Genomic DNA, 25,108 nt, shown 5'->3' on the forward strand with positions numbered 1-25,108 from the left:
CCCTGTCCCTGCAGAAGGACCACGTGTCAACTTTCTCCCTGCCGCCGCCTCCCACCACTAGCCCGGTGGCCTCGGCAGGCATGCTGCATACGCCTAGAAGAAACCGCTCTCAAAAACTTCCACCAGCACAGGCTCTATGCAATGCCAGCCTTCTTAGTGCGTCTCTCCCTACACCAGGACCTGGGTACTGAGTGTCTGCAGCTCAGAGCTCTCCTCCCTTCCTCTTCCTGCCCCCCAGCCCTGCCCCCACCCCCCCCAGCGCGGTCAGCACGCCACACTGCAAGGCCCCGCTGCAGATGCGGACACCTGCTCAGTGGCTCTTTTTGACTTAAAGCCGTTTCCTGGCTTGGGAGCAAGGTCTGATGGGCTAAGCGGGGGCGGGTGGGGGCCTTCTCTGCACTCCATCCACTCATATTCTTTACCTCTTTGATGCATTTTCCTTCGGTAACCAGAACCCCCAAGACTGAGGATTCTGATTCAGCCTGGTACCGACTGAGGAAGGAGATGAAGAATTCCACTTAGCGGTTGGACCAGACATTTCTGGAAACACCAGCACGGCACACAGACGAACAGCACAACCTGCCCGGCACGGGCGGCTGTCAACAGAGTCTACCATAAGCTTTCATGGCATCACACAGAAACATCATCCAGAGCAAACACTAGGACACAGCTACAATGAGATGGTTGCCAGCGGCAGCCGCTCCCTCCGGGTTACTCCTCAGTGTGGTGGGCGAGGGACCAAGGTGGCCTAGGTTTCGCGGAGAGACCTTGGAGTCTCCTCGGTTAGTGGTACACAGCACCGAATTGAGTCTTCCGGATAGAGGTTGACTGCAGGCTCGGTCAGTGTTCCAACTTGTAGCCTGTTAGGGATGTGATGGCAAGCAGAAACTGCTTGGTGCTCTTTGCCAGCATCCTCTCCCCCACACAGCCGGCCCTGACCTTAGGCACGGGACCTCCCAGTGCCACTCTCGCATCTCTGCTCTGCTCAACGGGCGGTATCTAAGGAACTTCGAGTGTCCTGCAGCCATCTGAAGTGATGGGCAGCCTCAGCTGACCCAGAAGAGGGGAGGGAGAGACTGGTCTTCTACTAAAAATCTGCCTTTCTTTACCCTCCCGTACCACCTGCCCAGGGGAGAATCTCTGACCCGGGGCAAACCAACGAAGAAGCAAGTAGGAGGGGCTTAGAGAACCTCTGGTCCAACTCCTTCTGGAGCAGAGGAGAGGGGGAGGGATTCTGTGACTTCGCAAGGTCACAGAGTTCTTGGTGGAGCCAAAACTCAACCCAGCTCTCCGGACTCTGAATCTCGAGTTCCTTCCTACTGGTTTCCACAGGATGAACCCTCAGTATACTCCTTGGTGCAAATCAGGACTTAGGGGAGGCAGCAGACAGATTTAAATTCTATTCTCTTGCATTCCATAACCATTTATTGTGTGCCTACTGTGTGCTAGGCAGTGAATAGCTCTAAAAGGAATTTACAATGTTCAGGTCCGTGCTGTGGAAAAGTCCCTTTTTTGGGTTCATCCTCATAAACCCCACCACCCTCAAACATTTCATGTCCGCTATTCTGCTTGCTTCCCTCCGAACCCAAGTGGGGGCTGTGTGTCACAGTATTGGGAGTCCTGTGCCAATGAATGGCTTTAGGGGAATTTTCTCTCATAGATCAGAACATGATAGACAGGGATGGGCCAGCATGAAACCCAGCCACCATTTGGTTCTATTTTGATGGAAACTTTTCAAAGATCAGACCAGGATGTCAGATGGCTTAGTTAAACTCTGATCCATTAGTAATGGCTGCCCAGAGCACTGTGCTGAGAATTCTAAAAGAACTCCCAAGCTCAAAGAACATGAGTGCTGTGGTCGATTAGTTATGTCTGCCACTGGCCAAGGATGTGCCAATAGTGGTACATGTGCCATGTAATTGCCATCTTGAGCTAGTTACCACCTTTGCAGAAGCTAAGAGCTGGCAGGGACCTCAGGGTCCCTACTTCTTGCCTACTTCTTGCCTACTTCCGCCCCTCAGTCCATTTCGCGGAAAAGGAAGTTGGGGCCCAGGGAGGTGGAAGGAAGTGATTTGATACACAGGAGCTCAAATTCCCTATTCCTTCTAAAGCCCGTTTCCTCCAGCCTTCTCCATGGGCTTGGAGTATGCTCACCTCCCGGGACAAGCCCATTGGATACCTACTCAGGTATCTGATCATCTTAAAAATAATAATAATGATCAAATACCAATTCTCAAATTTCTAAGCCTGGCAGGAGCAACAGATTAAATTAGCTTGTTGAGTTTACTGAGTTAATTTCAAACGTTTATTTTTAAAGCAAGCAGGACTTTTTCTCTTTTTTTTCTTCTTAATACAAACATTTCCCAAGGAACCCTGACATATGAACAAGATGAAGTTGGAGGTAACGAGCTCATACCCTGCCTGGCCAGGCTTTCCCTCATGAATGGCCCCCAAGGCACCTGCAGAACATCCAAGCTGGACATGGTTTTGACATCACTCAAGAACATAAAATTTAAAGTAAAGCCCAATTAGAATGTTGTCTAAGTTGGAAAGGACCTTGGAGATTGTCTTCTCCACCCCCCGGCCCTCACACGCCCCTCCTGCTTCCCCTGCCTCATGCCACCCAGACAACTGTACAGGTGAGAAGGGGAAGACAAGCTGGTGGAAGTAGGATGGGCTGGTGGCTGGCCCCAGGAGGACGACTGCTCCCAGATCACCTGCCTGTGCCACTCCAGGTATGTCACTGAGGCTCTGATGGCATGTCCACAGGTATAGGCAAACCACAGAAGCCTCTGGATCAAGACGCATGCCCGAGCCTAAACGTTCCTCATGCTGGCGAGCCAGCTTTTGACTTAACCCTCCGAGTAAGCCCAGAGGCCTCTTGCCTGTGGCCCAACGTAGCTGGTCTCACCTCCACCAGTCCCTGGAACTGTGCGTCTTTTACCCCAGCTACCGCAAGGGCACGGGACCAGGAATCAGGAGGCCTGGGCTGGGTCACTGCTCCGCCCTATCACTGGCCATGGGACCTCGGGCAAGTCACATCCCCTCTTGGGGCACTGCCCGCCTCGCCTGGAAAAACAAGATTCAGGCGGCTCGCCCCACCTTCCTTACAGGGTCTGCCAGGATCCGAGCACTCCAGGCCAGGCCCAAGCTCCGAGCACCGGCTGGCACCAGATGAGGGTTCCGACTGGAACTGGACCCACGTGTGCTCAGTGAGAGACAGGGCAGAGCTTGGCAGGCGAGTCCCAGAAGCCTTTCTCCACTGCTCCGACTTGTGGCTGCAGGCCGCGCTCCCCTGGGGACCAACCTGCCAGCCACCCAGCACCTCTAGGGCGCCCTGGCCGAGGGAGCACAGCAGCTCAGTGGCAAACACCTCACGACAGTGCATAGTTAAAAAATCAAGGAAGCGATACAATAATCCCAGGCACAGTACGTCTGAGCCATAAATACGTTATTTGAAGGATATACTTTTTTTGTCTTCAATTAAAAACGAGTGTATAATCCTGATTCTATTCACGAGTAACAATTTCATCATCACATACTACGGACAAGAAATGTTATGGTGCACACGGCTGCACGTCTACGAGGGAAGCCGGTCAGGGAGCGAGGGGACGGGGGCTGGCCCAGCACCGGGAGGCGCACCTGGGGCCGCCCGCCGGAAGCGAGGACGCTACAGTGGCCGTGGGGCATCAACACCATGGAAACTCACAGACAGAAGCAGCTTTGTTCAATGTAAACATTGATTTTTTTTTTAAAAGGACAGCAGTTTCAAGTCTTTCTCTCTCTCTCTCTCTCTCTCTCTCTCACGTGTGTTCTCTCACGCGCTCGCGCTCTCGCCTTCTCGTATACTTAATTTCTTTGAAAACGTAAACATATTGGAAGGGCCTTGTCTGAGGTATTGAGGTATTCCTCGAAGGTTAAGGCTGTTATCAATGCAGGCTCTGCTGGGCCTCCTTCAGTAAGCTGTCAAAATCCATGGCTTCGTACTTGTTTTTCACTGACGCAGGAAGGGCCTCTTCTGAATTGGAATCTGGGCAGGGGGTGGAGGAGTCAAGGAGAGGGGAAGGCGGTGAGCAACTCAGAAAGGCCGGACGATCAGGAAACGTGCCACCAGGGTCAGCCCCATGGAGCGCGTGTGGCCCAGGGCCTCAGAGAGCACTAGACAGCAAGCATTACCTCTGTCCCGTCGTCAACGGCTCGGGGCTGCCCTGTTTCCAGAACGTGGTGGCCCCAACTAGCGTGCCCCACAGCTCCTTTCTAGCTCCGATATCCTATAAAGCTGTTTCTCCCCAAGAGCTTCTTGCCCACTAGTAAACCACTGCCAAAGTCACCTAAGGTGGCCAACAAAGCTAGGATGCCCCGTGGACGTGCAGCCAGGCGAAACACGGCCTGGCCAGGAACCCTCCTGCGTTTCCTCACCCTCAGACCTGTGCTACGGAGGCAGGTCAGACTCTCCTCTATAGATCACTCTCTCCTAAATCGTACGTCTTTGTCCTTCTTCACTAACTCGTCCCCCAGTGGTGAGGGCATGCTGACAGTATTATTTCGCTGTGGCCCATTAACAGACAAGGCTGCCTGCTGCCTGTTGGGGCCACAATGGAATGCCCCTGAAAAGCAGCAGGGCAGCCACTGGCCCCGGGAGGTGAAAGAGACAGTTAATCATGGTTCTGCCAACTGGCTATGAACACAAGACTGGACCTTCCAAGAGGCCACGGGGACCCTGAATCTCTCTCTTGGTACCAGTCTTGAGACTAGACAAGACGGACCAGAGACCAGAAGAAAAACAAGATGGCAGCCTCCAGGCTGCGAAGTTTGACCAATAGGCACATTAAAGCTTTAGGGTGGGAGCTGGGCCCAGAGGGGGCTTTAGGTTTCACTGGAGTGTGGCAGGGCCTTGTGCACTTACCATAGTCAGTGTGTCTGGGCCAGCAGAAGTGCTGGAGCCCTCCATAGCTCAGCTGGAAGGAGGGCTCGTTGCGTTTCCGCAGGGCAGCGCCATTCCTCAGAGACAGGGCAGCGTGCTCCGAACACTGGTAGGTGATGAAGCCATATTTCTCGCCTCTGTGGTGAGAGGTCAGGGGGAGCACGTTACTGAGCCAGCTTGGTCGACACTCTCAGACCACCCATGACGAGATAATGAGCAAGAGCCACACTGATTCAGTAACCATGTCTCATGGCCCCCCAAATACAGATGATGGCCATCGCTAGGCCGGCCTCTACTGTGTAATAATAGTAAGAGCCGGTGACTCACAGAAGGTCTGCCACGTACCTCAACCTTGCTCCCCCTCAGGGATGAGGAAACCGGCTCTGTGGAGTTCAGAATTTGCCCCAAAGGCAAGTGGTAGGGCAGGGTATTCAAACTCGGGCCTCCCAGCAGAAAGCTTTTTGCCACACCTCTACCCCCAGTCTAGCCCTCCAGCCTCCTTCGAAGCCAGCCTCTGCCACCACTTCCTTGGCTGCTAATGTGGCCTCCCCCTTCCCTAATACAGCTGGTATTCTGTACACATCTCGTCCTTTGTGGTAGGCAACTCCGTGTCTGCCTGCTCAGCATCCACTCCCCTTCCTCTGACAACGGTGCTGTGTGTTCGCAGCAACCCGTCCAAGGATGCATCTGCTGCCCAAAACAGAAAGCCAAAGAATCTGTCCCAGCTCTTGGCTGGAACTGTGAGGGAGACCCCTCCTTTCCCTGGTAGGAGGTAGGTAAGCTTAGAGCTGGAGGCAGCCACTTTGCCACCGGAGGGCAGCCTGCACGAGAAGGACGTGAGGCGAGGGGGTCCTAAGGTCAGTTCTTCCCTCAGCTCTTCAGCTCTACAAACGGCAAGAAAAAGAATCCTGGCTGCTAGTCCCTCTGCTATGTAGAATCCTCAGGGCAGAGAGATGGTGGAGTCCCCCTACCGCTGAGGACGGGCTTACCAACACCAGGCGCCTAATAAACACTCGGGTGAATTCCATTTCCTGACTCCTCTCTGAACCAGGCCACAGTTGGACCCCTTCTGCCTCTTGAAACGCCCGGGACTGCTCACTTTGTATTTGCATGCTCTTTCCATTTGATGCCCTGAATACTGCACAGAACTTAAACAACAGTTTACTTGTGTAATGACTTTTTTTAATTGTGGTAAAAAACACAAAACATAAAATGTACCATCTTTAGAACAAGTGTACAGTTCAGTATATTCACGCTACTGGGAACGGATCTCCACTCTCTCTGCTGCTTGCTGTTTCCAGGAATTGGACTACTCCAGATACCTCATGTAATGGAATCATACAATCTTTGTCCTTCGGAGACTGCTGATTTCATAGAGCATAATGAGGTTATGATTATCAAGGTCCATCCATGCTTGAGGCATGTGACAGGATTTCCTCCCTTTCTAAAGCTAAGTAATATTCCACTGTATGCAGAGACTACATTTTGTTTATCTGTTCATGAGTCAACGGACACTTGGGTTGTTTCTACTTCTTGGTTATTGTGAATAAAGCTCCTATACACATGGGTGTGCAAATATCTCTTTGAGATCTTGCTTTTGATTCTTTGAAGTATATACCCAGCAGTGGGATTGCTGGATCATACGGTAATTCTCTATTTCATTTTTTGAAGCGCCTCCGTACCAGTTTCCATGGTGGCTGCCCCAGTTTGCATTCCCACCAACGTGCACGAGGGTTCTGATTTCTCCACACTTGGGATGTTCTGTAGCCACCTTAATGGATATGAAGTGTATAATGATTCCTATATAGAAACTATTTTCTCATTGAGGCTTTTAAAAAATGATCATTAAATTAGAATTTAAAAACCTTAATAACCTAGTTGGCAAATACAATGGGAGATACTTTAGAATTATCTCGAAATGGACAGTTTTTACATCTAAGTTGTGCATTTACACACAACCCATTCTTCTTGCAGATCCCCTGACAGATGAACAGTGCTTCCCCAGGTGAGGGAGGAAAAACCAAGATGCCCAGCAGAATAAAAGGTCTGAAACTGGCTGGTCCAGTGGAATGGAGGGATGTGAGTAGTGGGGGTCTTGCAGGGCAGCGACGTTCCAGTACAAGTGTGCAGTCAGGCCCCGGGGGTTGTTTGCTGTCCTGTACCAGCCCCAGGGTGGAAAACCTGAAGCGGACACGTGGGCTGCAGATTCAGCTCTGCTACTAACTAGCTGCTCACTTAACTTGTCTGAGCTCTCCCGAAAGGGAGAGCGCTAGAATGAGCGCATAGGTCACAGGAATGTCCAAAGGCTGAAGAGAACGCACAGGAATTGCCTGGCACTTAGTGAACCACCAGCTTACTGCTGGGCCGCACAACTGTTACTGGACCTTCTCTGGGGCCTGGCTCTCCAGGTCCAGGCTGTGGGTTTCATCAGATTTGTTCTGCACATCTTCTCGGGCATCTTCTGTGTGGCCAGCCCCGGACTGGGACCTCTGCCCCTCCCCGCTCCCCTCTTCTGCAACAGCTTGACCTGACTCACCTCCTGCTTCTCGTCAGCACCTGGCACTCCACAATCTCACCAAACACTTCAAAGCGCCGCTTCAGCTCTCGGGAGCTCATGTCACTGGAGAGATTTCGAACATACACCACACGGCCTTCGCCCTGCTCAAGAAGGGACACACAGAAAGACCCAGTCACTGCCTGGCTTCCTGGGACTCCCTCAATGGTGGGCTTCTGTGGAGTCCTCGTCCTCAGCCCATGACACCTGGCTGAGTGGGTGACACCAGCTGGGGCTGGAGTCAGAGAGGACGGTGTCGACCCCTATCCCAGAAGACCTGCCTTGTTGCCGGAGGGGCCGCCGAATGTCGGATGGGGAATGGCTCCCAAAGGAAGCAACTGCTCGCTTGAAGGAAAGGAGCGGAGGAGGGACAGAGACGAGAGAAGGGTTCATCATCATTAACGTAACTGCCTACTTAACAGTTGTGTTCTGAGCCTGGGACTTCTTCTGGTCGTGGGGGAGGCTGCAGTAGAAAGGAGAGTTGCCAAGATGGTAATGGGCAAGGATGGGGAGCCAGGTCGTTGTGGGGGTCACGGTGGGCTGGGAGGAGGGCAATGGAATGCAGGCCACGGGGCTTGGAGCCACCATCATCCCCAGCTGTGCCAGGCCAGCGTGGAGACACTGTGACTTAAGAGGTCACATCAGGCGAGCTGGGTCCCTCGAACAGCCCAGCAGAGGGAGGGGTGGAAGCCCAGGCTGGAATGTCCCCTCCTCTCTTCTACAATCTGTGACTGGATCCAGTTCAAGGCCCTGCTGGTGGAAGAGCTGCTTTGACCAGCTGGGTCAACTCCAGCTGCATTCCTGGAAACCTGTGCTCCGGTGGGTCAAATGGACAGGTTCTGGTTTGGACAGGCTTTCTCTGGGAACAGGTTCAGGCCAGTGATTCTGGAGCCGTTCCATTCTCATCTCACAGAGGACAGGGAGGGAAGGTCGGCCCAGGGGCCACGGCAGGCCTCCGCTGCCAATCGCAGGGGAACGGGGTTCTGCTCAGTGAAGGAACGCCCTCCCCCAGGCTCGTGGCGGCTCCTTCAACTGATAAGGTTCTTTGCTGCCTCGGCCCCACGGTCCTCCTGAAACTGCCTGGTGGCTCCTCTCATCCATCAGCATCTAGCTCCTTGCCGATGTCCTTCCCAGACTGCCCTATGAATATATCCTCCCCAAGAGTCAACACAATGACTGTTTATTTCGGAGACTTTAGCCTGCCATGATTACTGCCACCGCGCCCCTCCCCATCTCTGATTACAGTGCTTATTCCTTGTTTATGAGTCTGCTGCCCTTCTCCCCCTTCTGCCCCAGCCACAGGAATGGGGGGAGGGGGGGAACCTGGTCCGTCTCGCTCATGCCAAGCACGTCACAACCACTGAATGGTCACACATGCATTCCAGGAAGACGCTCCAGGCACAGCCCGTGCTGGTAAGGACCTGCTTGCAGACACCTGTGCACCTCTGGGGTATGCACACCTCATGTACCCAGCCCCCGTCTCTGCCCCGGAGCACCCGTCATGGGGGAAAGCAATCAAGCGCAAGTCTTTCTGCGCTCCGTCTTACTTTCCCTTCCCTTCCTTCTAGTGACGTGGAAGGGCTGGTTCCAGCTCTCCTCTGCAGCTTCCTGGCACAGCCTGGGCCCGGAGACTAACTCTGGGGGAGGATGAGGGAGGTCAGCGGGAAGCAAGGAGCAGGCTCTCCTGATCCTTTAGCCCTGATCAAGCTGGGGGACCCTTAGGAATGACAAGACCCAACTCCCTTATGTACAGATGAGTAAACTGAGGCTCAGGGAAGCTGGGAGACCTGCCCAAGGTCACACAGAAGGTGGCAGCAGGGCTGCTCTGTGGCCTGGTTGGCCCAGCTCTGCTCCCCACTGCCCCCCCCACCCCCCCGACACACAGCCTGCCCTCTTGGTCCTGTCGAGCCTCCGATGCTCAGCCCTAAAATCACCACCGACTCCGTGCCTCACAGCCAGTCCCTAGGCCGCACTTTGCACGATGCCACCTCTGGTGCCCTTTGGGGACCCTGGTGCTTTCTGAAGTCAGAGAAATGGAATTATCTTCTGCAGGCCACAGCCAGCCTCAAAGGGCTTCGGGTCTAGGAAGTCCTGGCACGTCCTGATGCCCCTGCTCTTCCCCACTCGCTCCGGGCTCCGGGGCCCCAGATCACTTACAATGGCCTTTTCCCGCCGCTTCCTGGCGTGCCGGACGCTTGGCGTTCCGTCTGAACACGGCCCTCTGCTCTCACATCTGTCAGTGAACAAGCAAAGCAGAGGCACTCACTCTCAGGAGGGACCACGGCAGGGTGGGCGGGTGCAGCTGCCCCAGGAAGCAAGGGATGCTTCTTTCGAACTCGCTCACAAGGGCGCCTGCAGAAGCCCAGCTTCGCCCCCAGCAGCGACAGCCCGGGGCTGCGTGCGGGTCTGCACCATCAGACACATGGCTCTGGCCACAGCTTCTGGGACTGGATTGCTGGGAACCACCGTGTCGCTAATCAGCGCCTTTTTATGCCATGAGGGCTCTTTCGCTTCATTACTGCATTTGATCTGATGCAGGAAAAGCAACCTATGAGGTCTTACGTTTCCCCATTTTCCAAAGGAAAACCCCAAGGCTCAGGTTCAGTATGGGATCTGCCTAAAGCTAGAATGCGGGGGAGCCAGAGCTAGAAGGAGGGCTGCTCATCCTAGACCCACTGCCCTCTAGCGCTTGGTGCCCAACCAAGAGGCGAGCCCGGCCGTCACAGCCCCCACGGCCAGTCGGGCTATCAGGCTCTTCAGCCCGGGTGCGCAGTCCCAGGACACTCCTGGGCGCCACATGCCCGCGTCCTCTCGCCTGTCCTCCTCCAGGGAGCCAGCTGCTGGAGTGGAAGGAGCGTGGCATGAGCAGCTGGCGGGGAGTCCTGGCTCTGCACGTTCCGTCTGCGTCCTTGGGAAACTCAGCACACAGGATAAGCACATCAGCTCTCCGGTCAGACGGCCTGCATTCGAATCCTGGCCCTACCACCTCCCTGCTGGGTGACCTTGGGCTAGTTACTTACATCCCCTTAGCTCCAGTTCTTCGACTGTAAGACAGGGAGAACTGACTGTACAGCCTCCTTGGCCATTTGTGAGGCGCAAATTAGAAAATGCTGAGCTCAAGACCTGCTCAATAATTGCTTGCTTGCTTTTCTGTTGCACCTCTTAAGAGCCTCAGCTCCCTCATCTATAAAATGGGAATAAGAAGCAGACATGCCCTCCAAGTGCATCTGTGAAGCTAAATAGGGTCACAGAAGGGGATATGACTTGCAAACTTTAAAGTGCTATAAATGCGCTCTGGGTGGCTCAGTCAGCTAAGCGTCCTACTCTTGATTTTGGCTCAGGTCATGATCTCAGAGTCATGAGATCGAACCCTGAGTAGGGCTCCGCACCGGGCATGGAGCCTGCTTGGGAATCTCTCTCTCCAATAAAAATAAATAAATAAATTAATTAATTAATTAAATAAAGTGCTGTGAATAACAGTATCATCATCCATTTGCAACAGATTGGCAGTTTCCCACCTGAAGATCAGCTGAGAGTGACGGGAAGGTACTGTGGGGTTTGTGTTCTTTTAAACCAGCTCAAAACACTTGTGGACCAATGTTTGGTATTGCAAGCACAGGTGAAAAAAATGTGGGTTTGGAGAAGACGGATGACTGGTTTACCAGATTTACCAGGAGCCAAGTTCTGTCAGCTGAGCAAGTATCGAATTAACCAATTAATTTTCTCTAGAGAGCAGAAAAAGCCAGCCCTGAACTTGGCCCAAAAGCGAGAAGAGGAAAAGGAGAATCCACGGGAGTTTCTAGAGAAGCTCCCAACTCTCTGCAGGCAAGTGCATGAATGCAGGCCTTCCCCCAACAGCCCTGAACTGGTCAGGAGGGAAAGGAGGCCAAGAAGCTCCAGTTCCAGCCTTGGGGGACATGTTTCAAAAAAGAAAAGAGCCTTAGTAGCTTCTGAGCTACAAAATGTTGCAGAGGAAACTGCCTAATGTGGATGCCAGGAGAGACTGGAGCCGGAAACAGGGCTCAGAGAGGTCCGACCAATCATCCTGGCTTATTACATAGAAGGGTATTTAAAGAAATCGAGAAGGAACTCGTTTTGAGTAACAGCGCAGGGCTTCTTAACCTTAGTGTCTGGAGAGTCTACAAACCCCCTAAAATCGAATGCCCAGTTAGAGGTCTATGTACATTTTAAGGGGAAGAGAAGTGTTTGCTTTAATCAGATTTTCAATCAGATAAGAGCTACTGGTGTAGATATATAAAGCCGAGTTTTTCTAAGAAAAGATATTTTTCTATTACCTGAATTCTGGGTCTCAGAGTCTGGCACTCGGGACATCATCATCACCTGGAACTAGTTAGAAATGCAGATTCTCCACCACCACCCCCAGAAGCACAAAATCAGACGCTGGGCGGGTGGGGTCCAGTCATCACAGTAACGAGCGCCAGGTGGCCGCGGCCTGGCTTTAGGCCCAAGAGCACCATCTAGTGGTCACTCACATGCACCTCAGGCAGAGGGTTTGGGAGCTGCACTGACCCTCCTCAGGCCTCCCTCAGGTGAAGAATCAGGTCCTGCTGTGATCAGGGAGAGAAGCAACCTGTCTCCACCAACATATGCCAAACCTTCATTCTTTCTGCCCAGCTCCCCGCGCACTTTTGGACCGGCTCCTTCTTTCAGACCAGTTCAGTGAGCCAAGATGGTATGAGCACACAGGCTCATAATGCACCATCCATCCCTGTGGGAAGGTCAGCAGCAACCAGAGGGACGGCTGGCTGCTAGAAGTCCTGCACAGCTCAGCAGCACCAAGAAATGGGAATAAACCTTATCACTGCTTTAAATCCAGGTTGTTTTTTTTTTTAAAACGCAGATCAGAATTCTGCTAATCTTCCTTTCACGTGTAGTTGTCACATAGATACTAAACTGGGTCCGATTTACAAATATAAAAGCAGAAAACACAGATAAGTAAGGGACACATTCATTTAGACATAAAGGCCACGAATGGCCAGGAAGTGGGCTTTCTTCCTCTCCCGGGGCCAAGAGATTTGGGTGGCTCCTGACCATCACGCAGCAGGCTTTGCTTTGCTTCCAGAACTTGCCCACAACTCCCCCAGGGAGAGCCTCTGGGGCCTCGGACCAGACGTGGGCCACATGGGGAGACGCAGCCCTGGCTTCAGGCTCCTCCCTCCCTTGGCACCCCGGGAACTGCGGTCCTCAGCGGCCCACTGTCCCTCTGGAGGCCACCCAACCGTACCTGAAGGTCCTCCGGGTGGCTGGTGAGCGGGAGCGGCAGGCGGAGCCGGAGCTGGAGCGGCTGCGGGAGCAAGGCTGCCGACGGGCCTTGCTTGGGGGGCTCTGGTAGGGGCAGTGGTCAGAGTGAGGGGGGCTGAGCCCCGAGTCATCCTCTGCATCCTCCTCCTCCTCCTCCTCCAGGAGGAAGCTGCTCTCACCACTACTGCTGTTGCTGTCCTCAAAGACCGTGTCATACTCAGCACTCTTACAGGAGGCCAGGTCTTCGTCCTCCAGGGCGGTCTCCAGGAGCCCAAAGTGCTTGGTGAGGCTGGCGCGGATCTCGTGGTCTCTCAGGAGCACGCTGTCCTTGGCAGGGGCACCGCCGTCACAGCTTCTGTCTTCCTCCCTGTCGGAGGCCTGCCCCGCAGCCTGTGGGGCCCCCTGTTGGGGCCAGTCCTCAAGGTGGACCCCAGACGGCTGCCAGGACCTCAGCACCTTCCTCTGCAGGGCGCCTTCTGGCTTGAGCACCTGGCAATAATCATGGTCTCCGAAGGAACAGGAGAAGGGGCGCTTCTGACCAGTCTGGGAGGCTGGCTGGGCTGTAGCATGCCGCAGGTGGGACAGGAGCTCGCTCCGTTCTGGGTGCTTCTTTGGCAGCTTGTGGGCAGCCACGGGGGCAGCCCTGAGCTGGAGGCCCTCCAAGCTGGGGAGGCTGGGAGCTCTGTCTTCGCCTAGGCTGTGTTTGATGTCTGGCTTGAAGGGGTCCTCCTCTGTGGGCTTGTAGGGAGGTGTGGTGGGTGGGGTGAGTCCTAGCCAAGCAAGAGGAGAACCCTGTGAGGCGGAGACAGATCACTTCTCCAATGGGCAGACACCCAGCCCAATGAATGGCAGGCGTCACTAACCAATCATCGCACGGCTGGCTGAGCCTGAATGTGGCCCAGGACTGTGCACACAGTCCACAGCCAATCTTGAGCGGGCATGTGACGAAATCCCCTTGCCATCCCTCTGTAGCCTGACCACAGTAGCCCAAACCTTCAGGTCCTTTGAGATATCTCCTCCTGCTCTACATCCAGTCGCTCAACAAGCTCTCTCAACTGGCTCCGAGGTCTCCCCGAGTGGAAAGGAGACAGGCGCCACAGGTCAAACCTCCCACCTGGACCGGGCTGCCACAGTGCCATCAGTGCTTCCTGCATCTGACCTTGGCCTCCATCCTCCCCAATGCACCCAAGGGCACTTGCTAAACACCCAAGATCTCTCCCTTTTAGGGGCTCCTGAAGCCTCCAGGATGGAGATCAAACCCTCAGCCTGGCGTTCCTCTCGGCCTTCTGTGATGGCTCTTTCCTGCCCGCCCCCCTTTTGCTACGCAGCGACTCCAGGTACCCAGCCTCCCCAGGCGCACCTGTGATTTCACCCCATGTGCCACTGCTCCCGTCAATCCTGCCCGCCAGGGACCTCCTTCCCACCTCTTCATCTCCCCAGCTTCTGCTCCTCCCACAAGCCTGGCTCATAAGCCCCCTGCTCTGGAGGCCTTGCAAATCTTCCCAGGCCACACTCCTGCCCGGGCCACCCCTTCCTGCGTGCTCCCAGAGCTGTGGCACACACTTTGAACACATGTGCCTGGAACAGGACTCGTCGTGGCGTGAGTCTGTCTCCTACAGAAGATGGCGGGCTCCTTCGGGGGGAGACGTGTGTCCCTTTCCTAACCCCGCCCTCAGCTCATGTGCGGATCGTTTGCAGCCGATCGGCTGACTCTCCCCCTTACGACACCCTCATTGTGCACCTTCAGGCCCCCTGAAGCCTGCGCGGCAGTGGCAGGGAGGGCTCGAGGGGGCCGCTCGGTGTGGGGACTCGTGGCCAGGAGTCGTGTCAGCTCCCCCAAGGGCACCCTACCAGCCGAGCCCCAGGCTCACCTGCGGTGCCACAGAGCTCCACCGTCAAGGTCTGCTCAAAGCTCTTCCTGCCGAAAGGAGGGTCACTGGTGGGGGCGGGGAGGACAGAAAGGAAAGAGGCCAATCAGCAGCAGGCTCCACTTCCCCACCATGCAAGGAGGGCAAGGGGACACTGTGACAGACCCTGGTTCTGCTGCCCACAGACGTGGGTCCCGGGGAGAATTTTCTGGGAAACCCCCATCCTGGCTTAGAGGAAGTCAAAGCAGCCTACAGCTCTGGCAGGAGACACAGGAGACATTTTCTGGAGGATAGAGAGAGGGTAAGCATCATCACCCTCCAACACCCTCATTTTACAGAAGGAGCACCTAAGGCCCAGAGTGGGGAGACTTGCCAACGCCACACAGCATTATCAGCTTTCCCCTGCAGAGAAAAGAATTCCACCCCCCTCCCCCGTCCTAGAGAGGACAGCTTATGGAATGGCCTGAAACCTTAATTCCCCACTTTTCCTGGGCCTGCAGAGACCTCCCTTCTAAGGGACCCCAGCTACTGTGGGCCCCACATGGCAGTGAGGGTGGGGGCATGGGAAGGGGCAGGCACAGAGGCTAACCACCACCTAACCCCCCACCCCTGATACACATACCCAACAGGACAAAGACTCATGGAATAATAAACCAGTGATTTCCAAAAATCTACCTTTGTGACAAGGCCAGCATGAGGCACCTGGGAGAGTCTGAAAAGAAGATGAAAAAGAAAAAAAATAAGATACCCCAACACGGCATCACTAGCAGGTGTTTCCCTCTGGAGGAAACCCCGAACTCCCACTGGTACCAAGCAGGACTCCCTGCAGGCATGTGACCCAAAAGCCTCCATCATTTTTAGGGAAGGGCAGGGACAACTCAAAGCCACCTTCCTTCCCAGGATCTCAGCAACATTAGCAGCGGCAGGGCTACGGGAGGTTTCGGAAAGAGCAGGTGACCCCTTCTGGCCAAACGGTGTATTACAGTCGGGGGGAGGGGAGCCCCAGGGAAGACCAGGAGCTGGGGGACCCAGGCACAGGTGGACAGATGGATGAAGGACCTGCTAGCTGGACGGGTTGTTCGATACCTCTGTGCCTCAGTTTCTGTGTCTGACAATGGAGATTATGCCCGCACCTACCACACAGGCCCCCTGTGAGAAGTCAGTGGGGTTAAGCTGGGTCAAGTTTTAGACCAGCGCCTAGCAGAAGCATACAATAGGTACCTGTTATAATCACCACCACTACTGTTACCATTTAAAATTCAACATCATTAGGGAGCTGGATTTACAGACTCACTCCTTTCGTCACATCGTCACCCAGGACGTCTTCTTTAGAGCACTTAGCACAATTTGTAATTATCTTCCTTTTTTATTTACTTTGTGATTGCCTGTCTGCCCCACTGACACACAAGCCCCACGAAGGCAGGCATCTCGCTCCGTGTTCATTAAGTGGTGCCTGGCCCATGCGTGATGAGAAACTCAGAGATGGGTGGGTGATTCCTGAAGATCCGCCCAACTAGCCCATTGCACAGAAAGGGAAGTCGAGAGCTGGAGAGGGGAAGGGACTTGCCCAGCACAGGGCTCCTGGCTCCCAGTGCAGTGGGGTACGCCACGCCCCATCCCTGCCCCCTCTCTTGCAGACCACCGACTCCGACTACCTCTGGAAGGGAGCCGTGGGCAGCTGGGGTCCTCATCCGTGTCCCCACACCCACTCTCACAGGGGCTCTCCAGAGCCGGGATCTGGGGTCCCCGTGGGAGGTGCCGGTCTTGGCCACTGTCCTCATCCGTGGGGCTGCCCAGTTCCCCCGCCATGTCGTAGGCCTCAGGAGCCAGGCGCAGCGAGGGCAGAGCTCCTTGGGGCTCCGCAGGGACCAGAGACTCATCGGAGAATGCCAGCCAGGGACCCAGCTCCGGGTTCAGTCTCCTGGAACGCCGCACGGGGCACACTGCGTTCTCCAGCTTCCTCCCCAGCTTAGTCCACGGCAGGCCTCGGCCCGGTCTTTTCCGGCCCCACTCCTCCTCCTCCTCCTCTTCCTCCTCCTCCTCTTCCTCCTCCTCCTCTTCCTCCTCCCGCTGCAGCCTGGCTGACCAGCCGGCGTGTCCTTTCACCTCAAGCCGCAGTGGGCGCAGGCTGGGTCTGGGCCCGGTGCTCCTGGGCGACGCTGTGATCCTCACCTCCTCCACAGGGGACGGGTGGCCAGGGGAGGCCTGGCTGTCTCTGGGGGCCCTGGGCCTGGGCCGGGGCGTGAGGGAGGCGTAGACAGGTGTGGCCAGGCGGTAAGGTTTGCTGACATCACAGAGGACATCTTGAGCCAGAAGTTCCCTCAGGATGGAGAACTCAGCCCAGGAGCCTTTGGAAGGGTGTTGGGACCGGGGCCGGGGTTTGACCTGCTTGGAGGGGCTGCCGCAGAGCTGGGGGGCTGGCTCCGGGGCCTGTGGGGGCAGCTTCCTCTGGGGAAGGCAGTAGGTGTGCATGTAGCGAATGAGCTGCACCATCGCCTGCATGTCCTCCCGGGACCCCTGGGTGCCGGGGCCTGCCCTGCCCGGTGCTGGGGAGTCTTGGGGCGAGGCTGGGGCCGGCTGGGGGCTCGGGCAGTCCTCGCCAGCTTCCTCCTCCTCCTTGGCTGGGAGCTGGGGACTCAGGGTGGGTGGTGGCTGCAAGCTCCTGTCTGGGGAGCGGGCTTTAGTCTGGGGGCAGGACGGCACCGAAGTGAGGTGCTTATGCAGTTCTGTACAGCTCCGGCTCTGAGACTGCATCGTGGGGGCCTTCTTGTCTTGGGTGCCGTCCATCTAGAGAGAGAAAGAGGGCCGAGTGAGGAGGGAGGCCCATGCTGCCCCCCTCCACTCTGCCCCACACCTGTAGCCACCAGCTGGGGCCCACGTGGCATCTAGCAGTGCTCAGGTAACGAAGAGCAAAGGAATGACCAGCCTCCTAACAGGCCTCCCAGCCACGGATTTCACCCCTACCCGGTTCACTGCCGCAGCCCTGCTCTGACCACCCTGCTCCCCTGCACTACACCCTTCAGTAATGGCACCAGGAACCACATTAGTGGTTGCCTGAGTGTGGGGAGAGGGATTAATTGTACGTGGGGGTGCTGGGGAGCTTTCTGGGATGACGGCAATGTTCTAAAACTAAATTGTGGTCATGGCTGCACAACCCTGTACCTCTACTACAAATCATCGAATAGTTCTTTCGAAATAAGTGCCTTTTATGATATGTAAGTGAAGCCTCCATAAAACTGTTAAAAACAAAACAAAACAAAACCCTGATTCTGCCCCGAGGGCATGGGACTGTGTGCAACGGTACCCTGCAGGAGTGTCTAGGGACCCAAGGGGAAGGACCAAGTGCAGGCTTTGAGTCACGGGAATGCCAGGAATCACCTGTGAAACCTCTGAAAGTCTTGGAAGATGGAGTCCAAGGAGGAAAAGGGATTTGCTTCACTCCTTGGTGTTCACAACAGAGCCTGGGACTCTCCCATGGCTTCCCCCCTGAAGAAATCCAAACTCTTTACTGTGGTCTGCAGCGAGGATCTGAGGTTTCTGTGTGTCACCCATTAGAATAAGCCCGCTGAGAGCAGGCCACATCTTCCTGTCTCTGCTCTAACCCAATGTCTAACACGGTGCCTCAAACACTGAGGTGTAGCAGAAAGTCCAATGCTCTTTCCAGAACCCCAAACTGGCCTGGGCCTCAAGAAGTACCCAGCACACCAGCTACGACGGCTATGTGAGGCATAAGGAAGGCAAATGGAAGGTGACTGAACTCGATACCCCCTAATAAGAGCTGAAGGTTGCACCCCTCAGAGGCCACCTGGGGGCCGGGGTGGATGTGGGGACACATGCACAAATACCTTGACACAGGGCCGCTGATTCCTAGACCTGAGGCCTGCCTGGCGCCAGGCGGTCCCTTCCTTCTGGGTATCGGAGCTTGAGGTCGGGTAGGTCGTGCCGAGGAGGAGTTTCTGCAGCTGTGGGAGAAGCAGAGAGAAGACGAGCTGGGGCTGGGCTCTGGCTGGGGGCCGTGGAGAAATGTGGCTCGGGGAGAAGTCTGAGCCCAGAGCTAGCTTCTTGGGATGGAGCACACCCTGACCCCAGGTCATCACAGGACGATGGGAAGAATATAGGGAGGGCATTTCATGAACATGTTCCCATTACAGTAAGTATAAAAAGCAGACTGTCTAACAATCTAAGCATCCCTGTAAAATGTAAATCCTTTTCAGAGTTACTAAACCAAGAGGAGTACCTGTGCCTCTGAGAAATCCGCACACTTCTTGGGGAATGTCTTCCCATTCTACTGCTAAGACAGGGCATGAACAGTTTACTGGGGCACTCTGCACACACTTAGGGTACACACATATGCGCACACAATCTGGAAAGCCGGGCACCACGATGGCTCTTTGGTACGGGATTCCAGCTGATTTCCTTTTTGTTCTTTTTGTTTATTCATACTGTTCCGTTAAAAGTTAATTTCTTAAATTAAAAAAGTAATACTTGTAAATGGTATAAAAATATATACCACAAATACTAAGGGGTGGACAATGAGAAGCAAGTCTCCCTCCTGCCCGAGGTGTCCCCTTCCTCCTTCCCAGAGGCGATGACTATTAACCACCTTCTTGTGACCCAATCCTAAGGTGGAATTCGATCACGCAAGAATACATGTACGTGGGCGCCTGGGTGGCTCAGTTGGTTAAGCGACTGCCTTCGGCTCAGGTCATGGTCCTGGAGTCCCGGGATCGAGTCCCGCATCGGGCTCCCTGCTCAGCGGGGAGCCTGCTTCTCCCTCTGACCCTCCCCCCCTCATGCTCTCTCTCTCTCATTCTCTCTCTCAAACAAATAAATAAAATCTTTAAAAAAAAAAAAAGAATGTATGTACGTATCACCTCCAACACACCTGATTGTTTTTACACAGGTGGAAGAATACCAAAGTTTGTCTAGCTTTTCTACGTTTTCTATAAAAATTGCTGAGACGCTGTTATACTTCTGCACCCAGAGGGCAGGTGCGTGGTGCCTCCCAGCAAGAGAGCTGGGAGCCGAGCACCCCTGGAAATTCCACCAGGGATCCTGTCCCAGCAAGACTGAGAACAAGTCGGGAAGCATGATGGGTTTTTGCTATCGCACCAATCTTCCCTCAAGGGATATGCCCCCCAGGTCACCCCAGCAAGGAGTGCCAAGGGCTCAGGCACCAGAGAAAAGGCCACTCCTCACTCCCCTAGAAGCTGATTCCCACCATCGCACCTAGACCCCAAACCAACACACGCAGCTCTGTGATTCTCTGACATGGACAGGAGAAGATCCTTGAGCTGGTGGCAGGGACCTGGTTCTGGCCCAGCTCAGCCCCACTCACTATGAGACCTTGAGCGAGTCCTTTCCCTCTCCAGGCCTTGGTTTCTCCATTGGCATAATGGCAGCAAGAACACTAAAGGACTGGTTATGAACCTTTTTGGACTCAGGAGTTTCTCAAGGGATAAAACAGAAGCTGCTGACCTCAGAAAGACGCACGGATATGTAGAGGTCCGTGGGTCCAGGTCAGTACACCAGTGGACTCTCTGGGATCCATGAAAACTGGGCATCTGGATCACTTCTCAGGGCCTTTCTGAACTCTTTGGGTATGCTGGGAGTCTAGATGGTGAGTCTGTTTCCTGTGCACCTAGCACAGTGCCTGAAGTGCTCAACAGACCTAGGTGGAAAGGCAGTCTGAGGCACGGGAGAGAAACACCCTGTGGCCAGCAGGGGTCGCTCTCTGCCTCTCTGGGGCTTGATCGCTCCCCAGAGTCCCCACACTAATTCCTCTTGGTTAGTACTACCGCCAGGACTATTACTTAGATAGTGTTTACTGAGCAACTGCTATGTGCCAGGCACCGTTCTAAGTGCTCTCCATGCATTATCTGCTGGACTCCTCTTAACAGCCTTTGAGATAAGCCCTATTATCAGCTTCACCTTATGGACCAGGAAGCTAAATCAGAGATATTAGGAATCTAAAGGACCCACAAGCACTAACTGGTGGGGCTGGGATTCAGACCCAGTCGGATTCTTGTCAGCAGAAGCCACAATGCGGGACTGAACACATTCTCGTGCCCAGCACATAGTAGGTGCTTACTAAATGTTTCATGCCGCTCTGGGGAACTTACAGGCAGTGGGAAAGAAGGAAAAGGCTCCTGGACCAGAAGTCAGAATACTGACTTGCTCTGTGACCACAGGAGAATCCCTCCCTGCTCTGGGCCTCAGTTTTCCCAGAGCTGCACTTGATAGTCACCAAGGGCCTTTCCGCTCAGAACTTTCCATGACCCAAGACCCTTCCCAGCTCAGTAGGCTCCGATTTTCCAGCTGGGTCTTCTCAGCCCCCAGGAGCTGCAGCGCCAAGGCACAGAGCCCAAGATAGGTGAGTGAAGCTGGACTTCACACGCCCCATGACATCTCAGCTCCCAGCTTCCAACACCCTCAGTCTGAATTAGGGGCAACTGCTTTCAGTAACTTTTGAGGTCTGGACTCCTTTGAGAACCTGAGAAGCTGAGAGCCTCTCCCCAGAAAACTGCAAAACTGTGCAGAAAACTGCCCATTCCCCCATTCCACATATACTCATAGACGGCATTGAACTTCTGCTGGTGGGAGCATCAATCAGCCCAAACTCTGTGGAGGGCAATCTGGAAGAGCTATCTAAACTGAAACATCAGGTATCTGGAGGCCCAGGAATTCCACTGCTAGAAACGCACCCACTCAGATGAGGCAAAGTCCTGTGCCGGGGCACTGACCCCAACAGTGTAGCAATCAGAGTTGGAACAACATAAATCACCAACCGGGGGACAAGTTAAACAAGTTATGGTACATCCTTACAAAAGAACACTATGCAGCTGACAAAAAGGATGGAACAGAGTGACCTGTGCTCATCTGAGTTTTCAAGACAGTTCACTGAGAAAAGGTACAGAGCAGTGTATAATGTAGACTCCCTTTTGTAGTTTAAAAAAAAAAAAAGGTGGAAGAGGAAAGTCACAGAACAGATCGGTAACCATGGTTACCTCCAGGCAAGGAGAACACAACTGTGGAATGGATAAGGAGATTTTGCTTTTAACTATCCACATTTCCTGCTTGAATTTTTATTGCGCGTGCATGCATAACCTTTAGGGAAAGGTTTACATGTGATTTTGAGGGTTTACCACACAAGGAAGGTCAATCCGTGAAATCCCAAAGGACCTACAGAGTGCAGGTGGAGCCTGCAGAGTTGGTGCAGCTGTACAGGCCCGGAGAGGCCTTCCAGGCTGCCCTTCCAGGCTGCTCAGTGGTGCACAGAGAGCCCTGCAGCGGCTGGTGCTGCCTCCCCTGCACCCACGGCCCTACACCCAGACACTACAGCCCAGCCCACCACCATCACATCAGCTGAAACTAGGTTCTCACCAGGGAGAGCTCGTCCACCTCAGGCGTCGGGGCCTGGGGCCTTTCCAGCGAGGGGCTGGGGCTGGGGGGTGCAGATGAAGTGGCAGGCGAAGCCGAAGTGCAGGATAGTGCGTCTCCACCATCCAGGGCCGGGAAGGCAGCCAGACCCACGTCGTCTTCAGGGATGTCGTCCAGGGTCTTGGTGAGCGCTGCCAGGAGGGCCTCATTCTCACTGTCGATGATCTGAAGTCAGGAGTGCGGTGGAGCAGAGAGGGACACGGTTAGTCAGTACCCTGGGCTCGGCCGTCTGCACGTCTTCTTGGTAGAAATCTGCTCTGCACATGCAGCTGCACCACCATCACCCCCTTGCCAAATCCTCTCCCGTCCTTCCCCCACTCTCAGATCTCTCAGTATCGCTGGCATAGCAGATGCCCAAGAAATATGTTAGAGACTCCAGGAATCAGAAGTTTGCGAGCAGGCAGCAGGTGATACTGGAAAGAGCCTCGCCCCGGAAGCTCCAATCCTGGCTCAGTGTGAGCACAGGGCTGTCCACCTGGAAGACACCTGCTGTCCCCTTGACCAAGGACAGCGGCCTCCCACACCACAGCCTCCTGTTCTGACTCCTGGGACACAGCCCTTGGCCCCTGAAGCTGGTCTCTGCCTCTGGCAACAGCATCCCATTCAGCCTCGCAGCCCCACTGATGCCGGAGCCCAGGCAGGCAGCGTACAGGATGGAAGCTTTGGGGTTGGCCGTGACAATGATAACCACAGCAATAATAAAACCGCTCCCATGTCCCAGGGGGTTCCTTGGCCTCGCCCACCACTCAGGAGTGGTCAGGAGCTTGGGCTCTGGAGCTGGGGTTGCATCTAAGATCCCATACTTATCAATCATGGGTCCTCAGGCAAGTTACTTAGTTTCTTCATCTGTCCCACGCAACAACAGTACCTACTTCTTACGGTTATTGTCGAGGACCTGACTTCATCTGAGTGAACGTATATGAAGATGCCTCGCAAACAAATGGTGCCTGGTGCATAGTAAGTACTCAGGACCACCACTCCCATCGCTACTGGGATGACGGTGGTAGTGGTGCAGGCAGCCTCTCCCCGCTCCCCCTCCCTCCCCTCCCCAAACACGCATGTACCGAATGGCTACGCTGCGCCCGGCAGGGTCCGGGCACCGGTCCTACTGCATGCCAGGACAGGGGCAGCCCCTGCCCCCATGGAGCATCCTCCCCAGCGGAGAACAGACTTAGAACAAGGGAACAAACAAGATCATTTCAGAGAATGAAAGTCCAGGAAGAAAGTAAACGGAAGCTGCTACGGAGACAACGTGGTGAAGAGTTACAGGCTAGTGAGGGGGGTCCCAGGAGGCTGCTCTGAGCAGCTAGCTGGCACTTCAACCGAGGCCTGGAAGACAAGAAGGTGCCAGGCAAAGGGGTGGGGGGGGCAACAGAAGACTCCAGGCAGAGGGGAAAACCTGGAGCAAAAAGCCGGGGACAAAGACTGGGGCCAAGGAGAGGAGCAGAAAGGCTCCATGAATCCTGCCTCGGGGAAGCCTCACAACGAGGTCTATGATGGGAGTTCTACTCTCATCTCCATTTTGCAGTTGGGGAAACTGAGGCACGTGGAGGTTGAACAAGGAGTCCAGGGTCACAGAGCAAATCCAGGACAGGGGAGGACTTCCACCGAGGCCACCAGGGCACAGATGAGCCGGGACTCGAGCTCCTCCAATGCCTAAGACCTACAATGACAAGGGTCAGCACGTACAGGCCTGCCCACACACAGACAGCAGCCCGCGGGCCCCCATGCCCAGAAGCGCTGAAGCGTGGCGATCACACAGCTCCCAGGTGAGGCACCGAGCACCTCGTTCAGGAAGCGCTGCCCACTGGGCCTGTTTTGGCAGGAGGCGCCTGTGGTCACGTGATGCCTCTGCCCGCACGCTGTCCCATCCCAGGTCAGGGTGTTTATCTCTTCTTCAGGGAGTGCATCTGAAAATCGCGTCTCGTGACAGCCTTTGGCTGCACTCAGCCCGTTCCGGGCCTTACAACCGGAGCAGCAGCTGAGTAACTCGAAGGGGGGACACGGGGCGGAGAGAACAAATGCATTTGTCATTTTTGGAACAGAGCTAAAATAAAAGAAAGGTCAAAAGAAGGTTTTGGTTGGACCTGCCCCAGGCCCTGGGGAGTGGGCGGGGGGAGGGGGGCGGTGCTGGGGGAGGGCAACAACACAGGGACAGATCCGGGCCTGCAGACCCTGGCTCGAGAACGTGATGGGCTCATCTGACTGCCCCCCACCACCACCCTCAGGCCAGAGTCCTGGGTACTCCCAGAGTCATCTGTCTCTCCTGATAGGGAGTGAAGTAAGAGCTTGGAACCAGGGACCCAATGACCACCTGGGGGCTGACCACATGAGACGGTGCCACCACAGGGTGACTGTGAGCAAATCGCTTCTCTCTTCTAAGCGTTGCTGGTTTTTCTGTAAAACAGGAAAACATGATCCCTCACCCCCCACCCCCACTGTCTGCTCAGGAAGGCCAGGTCTGGAAGTAATGATGAAAGTGCTCCTCCAGAGGGTGCTCCCAAGCTTAGCTCAGCGCCTGGGGCAGGTGGCACCCAGGCAGATTTGTCGAACACAACAACGAATGCACCAAACAGTGAATTCTGGCCACCGGGAGATACTGAGATGAGCATCTCGAAGGAGAGATTCTAGAGGGAAGCTATTCAGAAATGATGTCACCAGCTCCGGATGGAACGAGAGCTCCCCCTTTCTCACAGAGACACAGCCAATGGCCCAGAGATACTATGAATTATCACACACATCAGAGCTCGATCCCTCAGGGATCATGTAATGACCAGGGGTGTTAAACGTGGGCCCCACACGCCACTGCCCCTCCCCCATATCATTCACCAACTGTGGCTCTTGTTCTTTCCACGCCAGTATCTTCCTGGTTTTTGGGTTTGTTTTTTTTTTTTAAGACAAGGAGGGGGAGGGATGGAGGGAGAGAGAGAATCAAGCAGGCTCCACGCCCAGCACAGAGCCCGACACGGGGCTCGATCTCACCACCCTGAGATCATGACCTGTGCTGAAATCAAGAGTCGGCCGCTTAACCGACTGCGTCACCCAGGCGCCCCTACACCA

The 25,108-nt window shown here is 54.8% G+C and overlaps 1 protein-coding gene across 3 annotated transcripts in view; it reads right to left on the bottom strand.

Annotated features, from left to right (window-relative positions):
- Positions 1–255: 255 nt before the first annotated feature.
- PPARGC1B (PPARG coactivator 1 beta) overlaps positions 256–25,108 on the bottom strand; it is a 103,844-nt gene continuing 78,991 nt past the window's right edge. The window contains exons 3-12 of one of the 3 annotated variants that reach the window (XM_028106563.2): positions 21,992–22,213; positions 18,454–18,570; positions 16,264–17,395; positions 15,284–15,320; positions 14,612–14,676; positions 12,724–13,510; positions 9,636–9,711; positions 7,461–7,582; positions 4,907–5,061; positions 256–4,030 (exon numbers count right to left, since the gene is read on the bottom strand). In XM_028106563.2, coding sequence (XP_027962364.2) covers positions 3,930–4,030; positions 4,907–5,061; positions 7,461–7,582; positions 9,636–9,711; positions 12,724–13,510; positions 14,612–14,676; positions 15,284–15,320; positions 16,264–17,395; positions 18,454–18,570; positions 21,992–22,213 — 2,814 coding nt within the window. In that variant the 3' untranslated portion in view covers positions 256–3,929. Of the gene's footprint in view, positions 4,031–4,906; positions 5,062–7,460; positions 7,586–9,635; positions 9,712–12,723; positions 13,511–14,611; positions 14,677–15,283; positions 15,321–16,263; positions 17,396–18,453; positions 18,571–21,991; positions 22,214–25,108 lie in introns of those variants that run through there. The other 2 variants (XM_028106562.2, XR_003609855.2) reach the window with 2 other exon arrangements.

This window comes from Eumetopias jubatus, unplaced genomic scaffold (genome assembly GCF_037043125.1).
Source record: "Eumetopias jubatus isolate StellerSeaLion01/CBP00866 unplaced genomic scaffold, mEumJub1_p1.0 scaffold_5, whole genome shotgun sequence".
Classification (NCBI taxonomy): domain Eukaryota; kingdom Metazoa; phylum Chordata; class Mammalia; order Carnivora; family Otariidae; genus Eumetopias; species Eumetopias jubatus.